The sequence below is a fragment of the Patiria miniata genome, unplaced genomic scaffold (genome assembly GCF_015706575.1).
Source record: "Patiria miniata isolate m_02_andy unplaced genomic scaffold, ASM1570657v1 HiC_scaffold_20, whole genome shotgun sequence".
NCBI classification, from domain to species: Eukaryota; Metazoa; Echinodermata; class Asteroidea; order Valvatida; family Asterinidae; genus Patiria; species Patiria miniata.
The window spans coordinates 6667050-6685196 of record NW_024037059.1 but is presented as its reverse complement, the minus strand read 5'-3'; the positions used below and the strand labels follow the sequence as shown (position 1 = coordinate 6685196).

The 18147-nt window shown below is 40.3% G+C and overlaps 1 protein-coding gene and 1 long non-coding RNA gene across 2 annotated transcripts in view; one reads left to right on the top strand and one right to left on the bottom strand.

Annotated features, from left to right (window-relative positions):
• Positions 1-18147, top strand: part of LOC119728659 — a 45987-nt gene that overhangs the window by 8517 nt on the left and 19323 nt on the right. The window contains exon 2 of the long non-coding RNA XR_005271111.1: positions 16196-16322. This is a non-coding gene — a long non-coding RNA (uncharacterized LOC119728659). The remainder of the gene's footprint in view (positions 1-16195; positions 16323-18147) is intronic.
• Positions 11283-17733, bottom strand: LOC119728657 (fucose-1-phosphate guanylyltransferase-like). Its single transcript, XM_038200965.1, is given in 5 exon segments — positions 11283-12450; positions 12453-13736; positions 14631-14798; positions 16160-16301; positions 17607-17733. Coding segments are annotated over 4 exon segments (1791 nt in total). The 5' UTR covers positions 16269-16301; positions 17607-17733; the 3' UTR covers positions 11283-12220.

The window sequence follows — 18147 nt, the reverse complement described above, 5'->3', positions numbered from 1 at the left end:
TCATTCTTTCAAATACCTTCATATCATTTGAAATAAACCTTTTTTTATCATTGACAAAGAAACTTTCCCCATTCTCTTTTAGTCAGTGATATGAAAATAGGGAGTACGTCTTAAGTATCATTAATTAAAAATGAAGTCACACGCGGTGCAACCACTGAGTTCAAAAGAAACAAGGAAATGCATTCCTTTTCATCATCATAAAAGACTTTTGTTTGAGTCAGGTAATAAAGGGAAGAAAGGTAAGAAAGAAGATAGTTTACTCATTGAATCGGTAAGGCTGATCTAAAACCAAACAGCCCATTTGGGTCCTCATTTATAATACCCAAATCTAGATGGTTCAGCAGTTACATAATGTTCAATTTAAGCATAAGCAACTAGCATCTTCCTTCGTTTGAATAATACGGAAAGTGCCAAAAGTACATGTCTGAAAGCGTGCAACCAAAATCGATATTTTACTATATATGTGCCAAGTCATTTCAGCATGTGATTTTAGTCATAGCCGAAAATTCTTCAACACGCCTAGCCCCCAGCATGTTTGGGTTCGTGGTGGGTATAATGTTTGGGTTTGGGCATGGAGGAAATTGGGAAGTTGCGTCCTTTCCAGGGTAGGGACTGCATAATGAATCCTCACTCGGTTGAGCTTTAACTGCACCTTATTAGGCTGGCAATACGTAAACATTGACGTGGTAAACAACAACATGGTGTCCTTTTTTGGGGGGGGGGGGTGTAACACTTAAAACTCATATGACCAAGATCCTGGCAACTAAATTCAGCAAAGGTCTTTCGGCAAAGTTTTCCAGGTCAGACAAAAACTTTGTGATTAACAATAACAAAGCATGTTGTTGCAGCGCCAAGGTCTTTGTTGGGGGATCAAATTGGTTTGCAAGTCATCAAGTTGTGCAACTAATTTGCGAAAGTTGATTTATATGACTTCCTTCGGGGTTCTTCTTTGGTCATCTTGCAGTCAAATGCTTATATAATATAACTTACTTCTTCCACTTTACCCCAGCAAAAAATACAGTGACTTCAAACTCATTGGTAAGGGTATGTAATGAACCTTCGACCCCAGAAAGAGCGTGATAGAGTTCCGTAATCTACACGGATCTACCATAAAGAGCAGTCTCAGTCTATTTGCCGAGTCTGATTGCCAAATAATAACATTCTTTTGTCGATAGAACCGAAAAGGTCAGCAGTCGGTGGCAATTGGAGGAGTTTGTCTTGACAGATAAGCCGGGTCCCTCGTATTTACTCGCCACTCGTTCGTTAGAAACCAGCAAAGCCGTTGCCGCGCAGCCAGCTAGTTCTGGAATTCGGATCTTTAATGTTGACGTCACTGATGCCCTGTACTACGTAATATCGTACCTTCAAATTGTGTCCCCTTCCAATATAACAATTGCCGTAGAAACTTTAGGAATGATAAGATAACATGTCAAAGTGCACGCTGTAAATCCGATTTGGGAAGATGCATGGGAAGACTAAAGGTCGCACCATTATGGTCCGTGATTATACCCATTCACGCGGCTGTTTCAAGGTCACGTGGCAAACTTTATGCCAATCAGAACTCTGAAACTCTGACGTCCCGACATTGAAGTCACTGTTTTCCGTAGTTGAGTTCTGTTTGCTATATACTCTTATTTTTCGCTCATCAGCAATGTTGCTCAAGTTATTAGTGATGGCGGATTCAAGGTTTTTGTTTCTTCATTGTAAGCTTTCAGCTTACTGAACTTTGTATCGATATGATACAGAACAGTAATGTTGATGACGTGGCTGAGAAAAGTACACCGACACCTTGGGATGATCGAAGCAATCAGTAATTGGTGTTAAATGACTTTTTTTGTATAGCTTTTTAAACAAAAGTTGATTATTCACCACCCCAGTTCATAAATTCTAATACTTTTGTATTGTCATAAGATAAACCGTAGAAGAGAAAGGCGCGAAGCAGGAACACGACCGAGACAAGCGTAGGTGGAACATGACGGCATACAAACCACAAGCATGGGTCCCTGGTGCGAACTTTTCTGACTGAGGGAGAGAGAGAAAAAGTCAAGTGTAATACAGCCGCATGCGGAAATAACATTACAGTCTCAGGTGGAAGTGATCTGATGTTGATTTTTTTGTTGTTACCTGATTAGTGCATATACCGGAATCTGATGTCATTTCCCGTAGTCGTGCCTTTGTACGCGTACACTTCACAAGCGCACCCCTGGATTTGAACCACGTGCATTATAGTGTGTGCTGTATTCAAGTCCGTTGCACTTTAGAGTGACTCTGCGCAATATGCCGGAAGCGTCATTCATAAAAATGAGATCATTAGTGAAAGTTGTTATGGCTCGGCCTATATTTAGGCCGGTATTGGTTTGTTTTTATCAAATTCCGCACAACAGCCTATAGTTACTGGTGATTCACCACACCAGTCGATAACATGGAACACGTGAATGATGCGTCTGCTTTATTTTAAACGAAATCATTTTATATTGAAAGTAGATATTTAAGGGGACAATAATAAAGTTGCGAAATCTGGATAGCGTGGGTATTATAATAGTGGCTGACCCCTTCCATTGTGCCTGAAATGGCCTTGTGGACTTCATCTCTAAAAGTGTGGTGACCCATTTCAAAATGCATCACAAGGCGTATGGTGTATAGATACAAACAGCTTGAGAAATCTCTGCTATAGATTTGGTTTTCATGTCACAATTGAAATTTTGAAGCTTGTTTTCAGTGTTGTCGGTGATGTTGTGAAACAAAAGTTACCTTTTGGATATTACGATTATAATGATTATTATAATGATTAATATGATGAACTATTCCCCATGTAATTAATTAATTATACACTGTCTGATTTCGAATTCGTGACACGCAAATTGCTGCAGGTGCAGCTGAGATTATTACATGTAAACCACTGGTCTCACCATCCACCACAGTTTAAAACCATTGCAGTTCATCTTTTGATAATTATTTTTTTGTCAATAAATATTTTGTATGAATGTCTGCAAAATTTGGTTGCTGATATTAAAGGAGGAAATGTACCAACAACTGCATGGTTCCATGGAGACTCCAGGGAGAAAGCAAACAATTCAATTGTCTTCACATTCTGAGGAATTCCGGAAAAAAGGAGAATTATGCATATTTTCCTCCCAGTTGCCTGTGAAATATTGTTACATGTTGCTTGGTCCTATGAGACTAAAATGATGTTTGTTGGAAGAATTCCAATCCCTTTCTATTGCTTTTGACATGGACTTGTTCTGCAATACCAAATCGATCATAAACCAAAGCTATTTTTGTACCAAAATGGAATAATAATTATTGTTGCCTTCTTTTCCAAGAATTATACTTTCAAAGATAATGCCGAATACAGTGTTCTTTTTATCCCTACGCCTACACTAAAGACGCTCTTTGTCGCATGGTTAAAGGTCCCATCATGCACACTTCAAAGTCTGTTGATTTTATTTTCGAAATTTCTTTATTTTACTGCTCTTTTTATCCACGCAAAAAATGCGCAAACACCAGACGAGATTGCCTTGCATGAAGGCTTACTCCGCAACAATGGTTGGGCGAACTTTTTCACCCTGGCCCAAAATGCTTGAGCAATCACGCGATAGTTATCGCGTGCTGTATGGCAGAGGAGCAGCATCACGCGACGCAACAACAACAAAGATCATAGTCAAAAAATATATGTTTGGGAAGAAGAAAAGATAAAGCCACAAAATGAAATAATCAATAGTTTGTTTTTTTTGTCTACAAATATAACTGAGTTCATCCTGGCAGTGGTGGCTTTGTCATGATCAACAGAGGTATATTGTCATTGTATAAAGTAGCTTCGGGTCAGTGGATACGAAATGATTAATTAGCTCTTAGGATCAAGTAAGTCGCATAGTGGTAAATTGTCATTGACTAATATTTCTTTAAAAATTGGTGGTTGTTTTTTTTGGAGGGGGGGATGGGCGGAAGATTCCAATTTCGCATGCATGTCAACTTCGAGGAGCTCATAAAGTAGTCACTAAATTGCAAAACAAGACATAACGCTAGTCCCAAGACAATTTGGTCAGACAATTTGGGGTCTTTGAAGAATGATGCATAAGCAAAGACACAATTGGTTTGTTTTTAAGTTGGGAAGGCTGCTCAGAGTTGACCTGTGCGTGCACAGTAACCAATCATTTACATGACTATAGAGCAAGTGGTTTACGCAAAATGGTGTAACGCAAATAGTGTACACGCAAATGGTATTGCGTTGAACGCCAATGGTAATTAGGCGCCTTCAAAAAGTGACATCTGTTTTGCGAGTTGATTATGGCGGGGATTTATAGAAGAGGTATAAGGGACTTCGAATTATCTTAATATTTCGCGCGCGGCCTCGCTATGGGAAATATATTTCGACGGCTGTTTGGAAATGAACAGTCGTCGGACGGAACACGAACTTCAGCTTCCCGTTTTGGATTGCCATTTATGGCACAGTCAACACATGACTAGTTCCCCTGGAAGTGCTGGGTATTGCTCGGTGCTGTGACGTCTATGGTCTCCCCGTGCAACCGTCAGGGAAAGTCCCTAGCTCCGAACATGCACAAGATATTCTTGCGCCCCTTAGACTGCTGCATCATCTTGGATTTGAAAGTCTCGGGGCGGGTGGCTGGGTGAGGCGGGTGGGACAGAAGCATAATAGGGAGTTTAGTCAACGTCACCGTGATGTTGCTGGTATATCAAGATCATCTTACATTGGGGAAAATAATGTATACCTGTGTTCATATATGCATGCATGCGGTGCAAGGTGGGACCTAAAAGGGAATCACGGTGTCTCCTCCCCCCGGCCCCCCATTCATGACACCGATCCTCCCATTCTTGGTGCAGGAGCAAAGGCATTTTAAAGTCAGCAGCACCGTGTTACTCGTACATGCATCAAAATCATTTTCATGCAATCCATTTTTATATGCGATGGACGGTTTAAGGGCATATGTGCCCCCCCCCCCCCTCCGCCTCGCTTTTTTTTGGTTTAAAATCATGACACCCTTCCCAATGTTTGGAACCCCCGCTATACAGAAAGTAACAAACAAGTTTCAGAAACCTGCCGATTTGGAATTGAACAATATGACAAAAGGGAGAAAATCAAGGATACGGGTCGGCGGGTAAGCAAGGGCGGATCCAGAACACAATTTTAGGGGGGCCCAAAAAAAATTTCAGGGTGCCCCAAAAAGTGGGTCAAAAAAATTACGGCGTGGGGTTCGGGGCCCGAAGGGCCCCGAAAATTTTTTGGATTCTAGATGCTCTGTGGTGCGATCTGAGGCAATTTCTGACCACTTTAACCAATGTTTTTTTGAGGAAAAGATGGTGGTGTACTCATTGCCTGCCTTTATTGCGATGTCACATAAAAAAAAAAAAAATTGGTTTCGTTTTGGGGGGGGGGCCATGGCCCCCTTTGCCCCCCCCCCCGGATCCGCCCTTGCGGGTAAGCGGGTAAGGGCTTAAAGGGAATATACATCATTTGCTTTTGCTGTAATTTTCAGAAATGGATGGAATTGGGGGGTTGGAAATATATAGCAAATATAGTTACACTGACTTTTTTGAGGTTGTGGGTTCAAAAATGCTATAAAAACCAAGAAAAACAATCATTTTCCTGTAGTCTGGTTCCCTGACTCCATTTAAGAAGAAACAGAGCAGTTTACATACATTGGGGAATTGTAAAGTCAGGGAACCAATCTAGCTGGCTTGTACCCGTTCATAGGTGTGTAATCGATTGCAAACAAGTGCGATGGTCAATTGGGGCCAGTATTTGGAAAAAAAGCCAGTTTTTTCCAACGCTGATCGGCCGATCAGCGTTGGAAATTGATACAAAAATACCACTTTTCTTGAAAATGACAGTATACTAGGTGCCATGATTTTACAGGATGCTTTACACTGTCATTCACTAACAGTCCAGCAAGGTATTTCAAAATGATTTGGTAGTTTTATTTTTTGATGTTTGCAAATGTTGTATTTTCCCTTTAAGAACAAATGGGTCGTGAATAAAAACTATAGTAAATGCTATGAATAAGCAATTAGCAAAAGCATTAACTTTTGAGTAAAATCATTTACGAAATACAAATGCTTGAAACCGTATGAATAACAGAGTATCATCAAGGTGATACATACAGTACAGTATTTTCATCATCATCTAGCTCAAATGATGAAGAATTTGTTGGCCAGTTGCAAAATGCAGAAATTTCATTTCGTTCATTCCCCTGATTGCAGTTGGATAACATTTCTTTTTAATCCTTCTGCACTGCATCGTAATTACACAATAACACTTCCCAGATCTTTAATAAAACGCGAAATTATAGTTTCTTACAGTGATGAATTTAAAAATAAGGATAGTCTATAAATATGGCATAACTGTGATTGGAAATAAAGTCTATTGTATTTGTAGTTTACGATATTTTTTTAATTTACGCAATTAACATTTCATAAATTCAGCATTTTTTGCTTTATCTTTTAAAGGTAGCCCCCTACCCAGCCTTTAAAAAGGATGACCTGTAAATATTTGAAATCTGAAGCATTTACTTCTTTTTATTCTTGCGAAATAAAGTAAAAACTTAGGCCTATATAGTCCGAGCAAACGCTAAAAAAAGTAAAAACTTTCAGTTTTCAGCAAATGCTTTCCAGTAAAAGCGTTTGCTTCATTTTTATTCATACGGATGCGAGTAAAATGCTTGAAAACTTGTGGTTAAAGTAAATGCTATAGTTTTTATTCTTGCGACCCAGTATTCGCGGTCACTTGTTCCTTTTTCAATACTGACTCGAATTTTGAACTTGTTTTCAGATTATTATCGACATTTGAGAAGAAAAGTAAAGGTTCATTTATACACGTATCCCGTCGAATGAAATCTTGCCAAATATTTTGAAAGTTTAGGCTGCATGAACAGTACCCCCCCCCCCCCGGGTGTTACTTTCCGTATTATTTTGCAGCCGCCCAACCCGCCCACGCTCTGTTGTCTTCTTCCGGGAAGTCAACGTTTCACCAATAAAAGATCGATTTTCATTAATCTACCGTCACTTAACCTTGACTTTTTTCATTTTGCATAATAACCTACTATTTAGTAGTATCATAATTTGAGACTGTTGCCGCCAACGAATAATGGACCGGGAATATTAAAAAATAACCATGCATTTCTGGCGTATCGTGTGCATATCTTTAATACAATGAGACAAAAGAATTGCTGAATAAATTCTAAGGACCGTTTCGCCGAAATGTGAGAGTCGCAGACCTTTTTGCATTGACTGATTTTTTTTCATATTCTCAGTTGGCATTCGATTGTGGTAACCCCTACCATCCATCCCCGCACTTTCCTATTTTACGTATTTGAGTGAATTGTTCGCTTTTATCCTCGATGGCCTTGGCGGTTTGGGTCTAGGCCCCTACACGTCTTGACATTTATATAGGAACTAATCTAAATTATAACAAAAATATGATTCTAAAAAATGAAATGTTGAACTTGCTCAAGATTGGCTGGTTCACTTTTGACAGTGTGTTAAGTCGTTAAAATCTCCAATATAACCCTGGCGATTGACAAGAACCAATGTCATTTTAGTAACTTTCAAGACTTAAAACTGCAGACTTCACCTAGCGTTTTGAAGAAACTACTTTTTTTGAAAATGCATAGAAGTGTTTAGATGGAAAGTTCGAAGTGGATGGGTAAATTTACGCAGTGGCTCAGCCACTGTTGGAAAAGTATAGAAACTGCCAGAGAAAAAAAAGAGGAAACTGCCACAAAGCGGCGTAGAATGCAGCCGTGAATATTTCGAGAAATAGTACAACTGAACTAGTTTCACGCTCAACACTGCGCCAAACGCAAGTCTATAGCTTATAATATGTAAAAGTAAGCTATTGTTTCAACCGCCAGTACATTATACCGTATCGTGTAACTCATCCAATGCCCAAATGCGTTCCTCATAACTCAATCATTTTCTTTGGATAATGTGATTTTGATTGGATTTATTTCCATACATCATAATTATAATAATGAGCAGTTGAAATTAATGGATTATGCAACAATCTTGGCGGTGGAGGATGGCAGAGAGCCGAGGCCTGTTTTGCCAACCCCCCGTTAGTAAACAATTAAATTTAAATTTAACACAGAGAAAAATTACTTAACTTAAACATTACTTAGTATAGGACTTAAAGTACGAATGATTACAGAAATGATAGTAATAATATTACTAAGCATTAAACAATTAAGATTGTGTTACTAAGTGTTACTGATATTATTCGTCCAGCTCAGATGAATCAATGAGCGAAGTATTTTGAACATTTTTTACACATATCCTAATCATAATCGTGATTTAATTACATTATTATTCGAGAGGTTTTTCTTGATTTCATGATTTATTTACTGGCTATTGAGGGGCTTGTACATTGTGCATATACGGATAATTATTGTACAGCGCTTCGCGATGTCTTTGTTACATGGAAAGCATTTTTTAAATATGATAGCGAAATTTGTTACTACATGTATATAGGTTGTGGATGAATATAAATAACCTGTTGAGCCTGAATAAAGCAGGATCTTTGGCTTTGGAGGCGGTAAGAATTGCCTTTACTCGTGCTTTCCCATGTACAATAGTATATGCCTGCAGTGTAGCATGTAGCTCCCGTGCACTTTTGACCCCTTCTTGCACGATCGCCCATGTGCAAAGATTAGTTTCTTGAACAATAGCGGCCGCCCCTTGATCTTGAATTTCCTGGAACCGGCGCAGGGGTGTGCGCACATCTTTCACTTAGAAAACAAAAGAATCAAATTTGTATTGAATAATAGTTTGGTATCTTGACTTCACCAGTTTTAGGCCAAAAAAAAAGGCTCCGGTTTCTGGTATGGAGCTTGCCCAAAAAGTCAGGTGCGGCGACGCGGCTTTTTTTTTTTTTTTACCTGATTTTTTTGCTTCAAATGTCGGCTGATGACTGCTAATGGTGCCCGACTAAACTTAGTGCAAATAATATGGGAGTCCAGAGAGGCCACATAAAGCTTATTCTCGACCATAACCCAATCTAAAAACACGTTAAAATTGTGCAGCAGCAGGATTCCAGTCAGACAAGTGAGTTTGGCGGTTTTCAGACATCATCTTTCATCGAAAAAAAATTCATTTTGCCGACGCGCATGGCTACGACGACGCGCGCGCATACCAGAAACCGGAGCCTTTTTTTTTGTTTGGCCTTGGTACTGAGCTGTGATGTGAACTGCCTATTCTCTCTAGCAGCCTAACCCGTGAGCGACATCATTAGTTTTCCCGTGAAAAAAAAAAAATACTCTTGCAAAAAGATCTGAACTTTAGGACGGAGGTCTACATTTTCCAGCCTCTGATCCACAGAAAACTTAGGATATTAGTTGGAGGAGAGAGTGGGTCTCGGTCTTTAAAAGTTACCGATGAAAATCAATGTTCTGTATAGTTTGACTTATTTTGCGCCGTTAGGCTAGGAATAAAATAATGCGAGTACATGTAGACAGTAGAGGGCGCCCTGTATAAACTAAAGGAACGTTTGTGGTAGCAGACCAGTAAATAAACTTCCATAGACCCCAATGGTAAATGCTCCCACTTCAAAAATTCGGGAAAATACTCACAACTCTCCAAGGTGTTCGAGACGCACATCAAATTAAAGCTTATTTCATCATCTTTCATTTTCTTTTCAATTTTCGGGGGGTCAACTGATGACTTTTAGGAGAAATTTCCATCTGAAGATGATCACCCCTGAAAATAGTCCTGAAGCCCATCGCCATTTTGAAAAACGATGCCTACACTCCATTGCAAAATAGAGCGCTTTTAGGGTCCAAATTACTTCAAAATTACACAGAACTGCAAGCTCCTAGTCCTGTGCACGGCTTCCACCCATATTTTTTACAAACCCTCAAGTTCATGGCCCACAGCATGCCCAAATACCGAAGATTTTGAGGGCATGCAAATCGTGATTTGGCCGGCACAGGCAATTTCGGACCGATTTACTGGTCTGCACCCTATAGAGAAGCGAGGTTCTGAAAAATTTCCCCAAACCACTTGTACGGCACGAGGAAGGATGGATGACTCATATTTCATCAAAAAATTGCTAGAAAAAAAATCTCTGAATGCGATTTCTGGCCTGAAAACAAGCCCTCTGTTTGCGGCTACCTTACTGTAGGGCGCCCCCAACGGGCGTTAATTGAGTTTTTGCTCCTTCCGACCCCAAATCCCCCCCCCCCCCCCCCCCCCCCCTGTTCGCTCGAAATTGCTGTGATCGGACGACGGTCCATCGGCCATATTCAGATTTGGGGCGCATTTTTTGCGGAACCGCCATTGATGACCCCTTTTGAAACGCTTCCCCCCCCCCCCAGGTTCCGCCCCCCTGAAAAAAAACACTCCGCAAACATTTGTCAACAAACGATGGAAGGCGCCATTTTGAAACTATAGAGAAGCGAGGTTCTGAAAAATTTCCCCAAACCACTTGTACGGCACGAGGAAGGATGGATGACTCATATTTCATCAAAAAATTGCTAGAAAAAAAATCTCTGAATGCGATTTCTGGCCTGAAAACAAGCCCTCTGTTTGCGGCTACCTTACTGTAGGGCGCCCCCAACGGGCGTTAATTGAGTTTTTGCTCCTTCCGACCCCAAATTCCCCCCCCCCCCCCCCCCTTGTTCGCTCGAAATTGCTGTGATCGGATGACGGTCCATCGGCCCTATTCAGATTTGGGGCGCATTTTTTGCGGAACCGCCATTGATGACCCCTTTTGAAACGCTTCCCCCCCCCCCCCAGGTTCCGCCCCCCTGAAAAAAAAACACTCCGCAAACATTTGTCAACAAACGATGGAAGGCGCCATTTTGAAACTATAGGTAGCAGACCAGTAAATAAACTTCCATAGACCCCAATGGTAAATGCTCCCACTTCAAAAATTCGGGAAAAATACTCAAAACTCTCCAAGGTGTTCGAGACGCACATCAAATTAAAGCTTATTTCATCATCTTTCATTTTCTTTTCAATTTTCGGGGGGTCAACTGATGACTTTTAGGAGAAATTTCCATCTGAAGATGATCACCCCTGAAAATAGTCCTGAAGCCCATCGCCATTTTGAAAAACGATGCCTACACTCCATTGCAAAATAGAGCGCTTTTAGGGTCCAAATTACTTCAAAATTACACAGAACTGCAAGCTCCTATTCTTTTATGTTAATCTTTACCAATTGTTATTCACTTCCTCCTTATTAGAAAGGAAGCTTATCAGTTTCTGAATTAAATAAAGTTAAAGACACAGATTTTAACTGGATTGAATCATTTCTTCATCCTTCAACATTTAAACATACTTGGTGTATTTTAAGTCACTAGGTGTAGACTTTGCTTTTTGCAATGAATATAGACATTTTGTGCAACATCATGATAGTCAATGGGAGTTTTCACCCCTGCCTGCTTTCCTCAATAATCATTATTATAATACAAGGTTAGGCATGCACAGAAAAATAAGTGATGTGTTTTGGGCTGATCACACTACTACCCAGTGCCAACTTGAGTTTTCTTTATTACACAACAATAAGCTATGAAAAGGTCAGTGTTTACTTCACATTTAACCAATATATAATAAGCTTGGCCACATGTTTGCTTCAACAAATTTTACTACTGCAGGAGTAACAATTGCCACAGCAAAAATCTACCCTCATTCATCATCGGTGCAGAAAGTGGGTGTTTGCACTACAACCCGGATCAAATGAAGCTGATGTTGAAACAGTAGAGAGAGGACATTCATCACTTTAACAACATAAGAAATACAACACACAAGAATTAAAACTGCTCCAATCAATGACAGTTTTTCCTTTCAAATAAATATTTGGATTTCAGCCGTGTTGTGACGAAGTTTTCTTCCTTATAAATAAATAAAATATACACTGTTTATTATTTAATAAAATGAAAAATAATTAAGCTGCTGCAAACTGCTCATTGTCTGGATTGACCTGAAATATCTATGTACACTGTACAAATCAAAAAGTTAGAGAGGCCTGATATATTTCGTCTTTAGCAAAGACTTCTTCAGAGGCAATTTTTTTTATATAGCACTGTATCCGGTCTTTGTTTCTGAGCGAATCAAGGATTGGCTAAGAATATAGAATTGGAAGCATTTTGCTGCAAGCAGTTACTGTAGTCTTATTTCATATACTTAATTTAAGGGTTAAGCATACATATAAATTATATTCATGTACATCATGCCAAGCCAATTTTATTTCAATGGTCAGAACTGTCCTTCATTTTTCTGCCAATGTGCGCCTGAATTCAAGCATACTCAAGATGTCCTTTGACTGGATGAGGTCAGCCATTGACAATCGACCCTTCCATTCAGATGGAGATGGTTGCCATGGAGCCTCACCCAGTAGCGTCTCCATCAGACTCATGGTACAGTGGAAGGCTTCCTCCATCTTGTCAGCCGGCTGGAACAGCTTGGCATACCACAAGCTCTGAGTGGATCCATCTGGAAGAGAAGCCTCTCTGCAATGTCCAGAGCAGTCCCGCAGAGATCCTTTAGGGATTTACCAAATATGGACAGCTCTTCAATATTGCACACTTTCTTTAAGTCATCCTGGGTGCCAAAGGCGACTGTGACATACTGCCTCTTGCATTTGCCATCAGATATACAAGCAGTGTGCAGGAAGGTACCCTGTGAGATGGTGACTGATTTCCCATCAGGCAGGGTTCCTACACGGCAACAGCTGACGATACTGTCGCTGTGAACCCTCACTGGCGTTTGGAAGTCGCAGTGCTCTACCAAGCTCCTTTCATCAACTTTGAACTTCTTTGGGCAGATGGAATTCATGACACAGGCTGACGCTGGCCGTTTTCTTGAACCCTGCTTGGATGATGCGTCTGCAGTGTTGTCATCTGAGTCGTCCGCCTTGTACATCTTCAGACCCAGTTCCTTCGCTAGAGGCGTCATGTTGCATATGTGGTCAAGGTATTCATTGATGGTGCCCATGTGGTAGAAACGAGAGTGTTTCATGACGGCAACATTGAGAGGGGTCCCCTTGAGAACCTCAAAGATCTTCTGCCGCATACTCAGCAGGCTTGGAGTAACTCTGCTGATATTGGAGATGTTGTTTATGTATTCGGAAGTGGCGCGAGGACCAAGGGGCTGCATGAAATCCCCATGGCAGTCGATCTCACAGCGTAGTGGTGACTCGTCATTGTACAACTCAAGCAGTTTCAAGGCTGTGGGGAAGTCCATGTAGTAGCTACTGTCGGTCAGGACCATCTCTCCCTCTTCACCGATGCTGGAGCAGAAACCTTTGTCCAAGATGGCCTTCTTCTTGCCCATGGCTTCCACAGTTGGCTTGTGCAGGAACTCCTCTGCGGCCACAACTTCCACCAACGTACTACCAGTTTGCCCTGACTGGACTGCAAATACCCCATGCCCAGTGCCAACACTGACAGGTGACGGATGCCCAAGAGCTGTCACTCCTTGCACATTGAAGGACCAGCTAGGAGAATCTTCATCAGCGTACAGCTCAAAGCAGTCAGATGCTGCCAGGAATATCCCCGCTGACATCTTTGCCGGGAAGTCAATGGAGAGCGCTAGTTTGAGGTCAAACATCTGGTAGAGGGGGTCACCAATGGGCATGCTGAGGAACATCTTGCCCAGGACACTGGCATGTGGCAGGCGCTGGCTGTACCCTCCAGCTGGTATGATCAAGACTTTCTTTGTCTTCAGCTCCTCCTGATAGGTCTGTTTAAGACATGCAAGAATGGCCATCATGGATCCACCACCACCTGGGGAGCGTAGAGCAAAAACACTAAATATTAGATTGAATACAGCAGTTGATTGGAGCATGATCTTGAACAATCCCATCCCTATAGACTTTGTGTACAAGTAGTCCCTCAATAGTTACAAAGAGAGAGAGAGGTGGGAATTTCACGAAAATAAAATGTGTGCCCATTTAGAATAAAATCACTTACGTGTACTAATTGCACCACACATAAGCAAACCAATCATAAGCAATGAGAAGCTCTCAAAAGCGGTCACAAACGTAAAGGAAAAAATCATCAAATAGAGCACATTTAAAGTGACTGGGTTCACCTGTTTTAAATTTTTTTTCAAACCTCGTCAGTTTTCAATTGTTGTTTATTTTATGATTAAAAAAGGATTGTAATATTGTTAAAATATAGCATTCAACGGCTTTTAGCAACTCAACAACAGTTTGTTCATATAATGGCTCCTATTTTTGTAACTACACTGTAGTTGGTAAATACAACCCATGAAAAATTATTCACAGTATGAGCTAAAATAAGGAGGAAACATGAATTGACCTATCGCCGTTTGCGAGTTGGCCACGTTCCTTAGACAACCCTATGGAATTTTTGTACGCGAAGTTTTGTTTGTCTCAGATTTTGCGCGTTCCGCGTCCATTTCTATATCGTGTAATTGGACAATATTTCACAAGCTGCGTTGATGCGATTCTACTGCGATTCTACCGCGATAGGTCAATTGAATGCTTAACTGGTTCATTTACTCACAAAAGTTGTGTTCTGTTTATATACATAAAACACAACAATATGAGTAGCACCCCAGTAGATTAAGAAGACATTGTCTTTGTTTTTGCAAATGTCTATTTTGTTTAAATTGATAATGACATTTGTGTTCCCATGTAAATACTACACCCTTACCTATCCTCTCCGTGCCCGGGTCAGCAACCACACAATAGTCCACACCCAGCGGCAGTTGCTCCTGGACCAGTTTCTCCTCCAGCTGCATCTCATAGGCCATCTTCTGGCTGTTATCCATGGCACCAATCACCACAATGTCCCAGAATGGAAACTCACCAACCTTCTTGCCTTTAAAATTATATCACACAGACACACACAAAAAACTGATTACTTGACAGTAGATTTACACAGAAGGCGATGAATTTAGAATTTGTCTTACCATTAAGGTCTGTGAACATATAACACTGCATCAATGCTCAACCAACAAAGCTATCCGGACCAGTGTTGGCAATCGCCCAATTGAAGAAGAAAAAAAATAAAAAAAAATAAATAAATAAAAAGAAAAGATAAAACGAAAGTAGCTTAATACACACAGTAATATGTTTAATATGACTTGTATCAAAAATAATGTTGTAGTAAAATTGACGAGCAGGATTGAAACCTCGGTGTGTAACACTATATCAATGTTACACCAACTAAGCTATCCAGAACAATGTTGTCAGTCTCCCCATTAAATCTGTTCATGCATCATTCAGAACCCACTCATCTATACATGTAGGTGGCCAAGGATAACAAGTTAATTAGTCATGAGTCTAACAACTTCAGAAACGCTGCAAACCAGGGAAATGGAACTTAAGATTAACCAAAGAGAATGTAGTTTCATATCATCATCAAACATGAAGAAGAAATTCTCTAGGTTCGCCTTTAAGCAATAGGAAGTTGATCTAAGAAATTGATTGCAACAGGGTTACAACCTTTAAACCTCCACAACAACAATACAGTCCTGCGATACTAGATGATACATGTACATGCTCAATTAAATTTATGTTAAACATGGTAGTTATTGTATAAATCACTGCGTTGCAATGGTCCTATCACAGATGCATATCACCACGGCAACATAGGCAGTTGTTGCATAATGTACGTGAACTGCCTCTTTCAAACTGTTTTCAAGACCATCTATTCATAGCCAAGATTTTACACAATTCATTTAAATTCAGAACTTTACACTTTTCAAAGCAGACTTGGGAAGATTTTTTTACAAAAAAGGTAGATACTAGATTGCACGCATGCAAAAACAGAAGGCCTAAAACATACATTACAGTGCAAAAAAAAAGTATATTGTATACAGCAATACCATTATGGCAAAATTGTATCTTTTTGTGTTTATGATAAATGATTTGTTTATTATTTAATTTTTCTTTTTCAGCAAAGCATGGACACACTGCCTAAAAACAAATTAGTATCCATACTTCACACAAATGTGATTTGATATTGAAAGGATTCAAGCATGAAAAACAATTTTATTTAAAAAAAAAAGAGAGAAAAAAAGGGTAGAGACGAAGGCAAAGAAAAAAAACGTGATTGATTATAAAATGTGTTCCCTGACATCTGCAGAAATGATAGACTTATAAAATTTCAGAATGTTAATATCTGCAGATGCACACTTCATAATAAAAAAAATAAAGACAGAAATAACATTGCCATACCTCTAAGTTGTTCATACTGCCGAATTCTCTTGACAGTAGCTGCCTGGATGCAGTCACTGATGTCTGCTTGAATCTTCTCCATGCTCACATCAATGAGGGTCTGCTGCATCCGTGATCACAGGATTGATGTGCTCCAAGCAAACTGCAGGCAGAATTGAACTTGGTAAGTGAACACTGCATGGTATTTATACTGCAGGGAATAATCCATTGCATAAGGAATTTTTAATGTTCTGCTTTTCTTTTTAATTTAATTCATCCGGCTTTCGCATGCGTAGTACGTTTTGGAGGTATTATGAAATGCATATCACCATGGCAACCTGAACAGTTCTTTGAACCTGTTTTATAAGGTGTCTTCACCTGTTACACAATTTGTGTCAGTACACTGAATAACAGATAGGATGTTTTGGTTATATATTTTGGGTGGGGGGTCTTTACTGGTACATTACATCATTTGTAATTTGTGCATTATGTTCCTTTGAAGCAACAAAAAGTGCTGAAAATCTAAAGGGTGCTTAACAATTAACCCGAAGAAGTTTTAATTCGGTGAATGCTTTATATGATGAGAGAACAATATTCTAGGACTTCATTTTCAATCAAAAGTTGCTGAGTCATGTTTTAAATTGGGCCTGAATTCAGCGTCCGAGACACGTTTTCACTGAGCCATTTGCAGCTACACATTATTGCAACCGCACGCACTTCGCAAATTAAAAACGAACTACTAACAGAAACGAACTACTCATGGAAATTTCCAATGATGCGTGTTCACGATCGTGAGGGGAGCTCTCGGAATTGAACGGGAAATTTCACTGTTCATCCGGATTGTAAGTAAACTTCAGATGTCTACTTGTACCTCAGGTGGTGTATGGAGGCTATTTTGAGGGTGAAATCTGATGGGTTTTTTTTTTTGGGGGGGGGCAATGTTGGGTTTTTGGGTCAATGACAGAATTGTGTTGCTCGGCATATACGGATTAGCTTGGACCCCGAGTATCGCCAGACCATGTCCGAATGTTAAAAAATAAGTTGGGTCCAAGTTACTCGGACTAACAAAGTTCTACATTTTCGGGTACATGATTCAAGTGTGGCCTTTATATACGGAGGTAGTCCAGTAAATTGGCCACATTTATGGGGCTAGGACTCTCAATACTGAGTGAGACGAGTTCTCACGTTTCACTAGCCCGACTGCGTCTGGCCGTACAGTACTATCGCAAGCTCTGTAGTACGCAGAGCTTGGGATAGTACGGCCAGACGCAGTCGGGCTAACGTTTCACATGTCTCATGACAATTTAAATACAGCATGCAGCAGGCGCGAACTTGTTAACTAGTTTAGTAGTTGTTAACTTGTTAAATTTTAGTCCACAAGAGATGTCGTATCTCCCTCCCATCTATCTGCCTACACATCTAATTGAAGATCAACACTGAATATTGTCCTAAAAACAAAAATAATCACCAATGTTGGAAAAAGAGCAGACCTTTCCATCCAGGTAATCCCGCTGGAAGAGGAAGCGAGTGCAGCGCATTAATTGTGTAAACCATTGTGTAAACCCCGTGTAAACATATGCACGTTTCGTAACGCCCTCTTCGATTCCTAACTATGGAGGGCGCTCTCCGATCCGTGGGGTACGGGTCGGATACAGGAAATAATACTCTAGCGCGGGTCCGGGGAGGGGGGGGGGGGTAAAAAAAAACCCAGCTCCGTCCAATATTTGGGTTTTTTTCCATAGAAATTCATAAAAAAATTACGCTCCCCCCCCCCCGCTCTGATATCCAAAAACAATTATTCTGGTATTAATGTATTAGTATACGCCTGTGCACAAAATACGGACAGAGCCAGCTGGGTTACGGGGGTATTTTTTTAACCATGGTTTAAGGGGGTGGTATTTGTACACTATTATGTAATATTGTGGATTTGGACAGCGCCCCCATTTTAATTATGGCACAAGCCCAAGTAACGGCAGAAGATTGTTTAGTTTAGTTTTCCTTTCACAGAT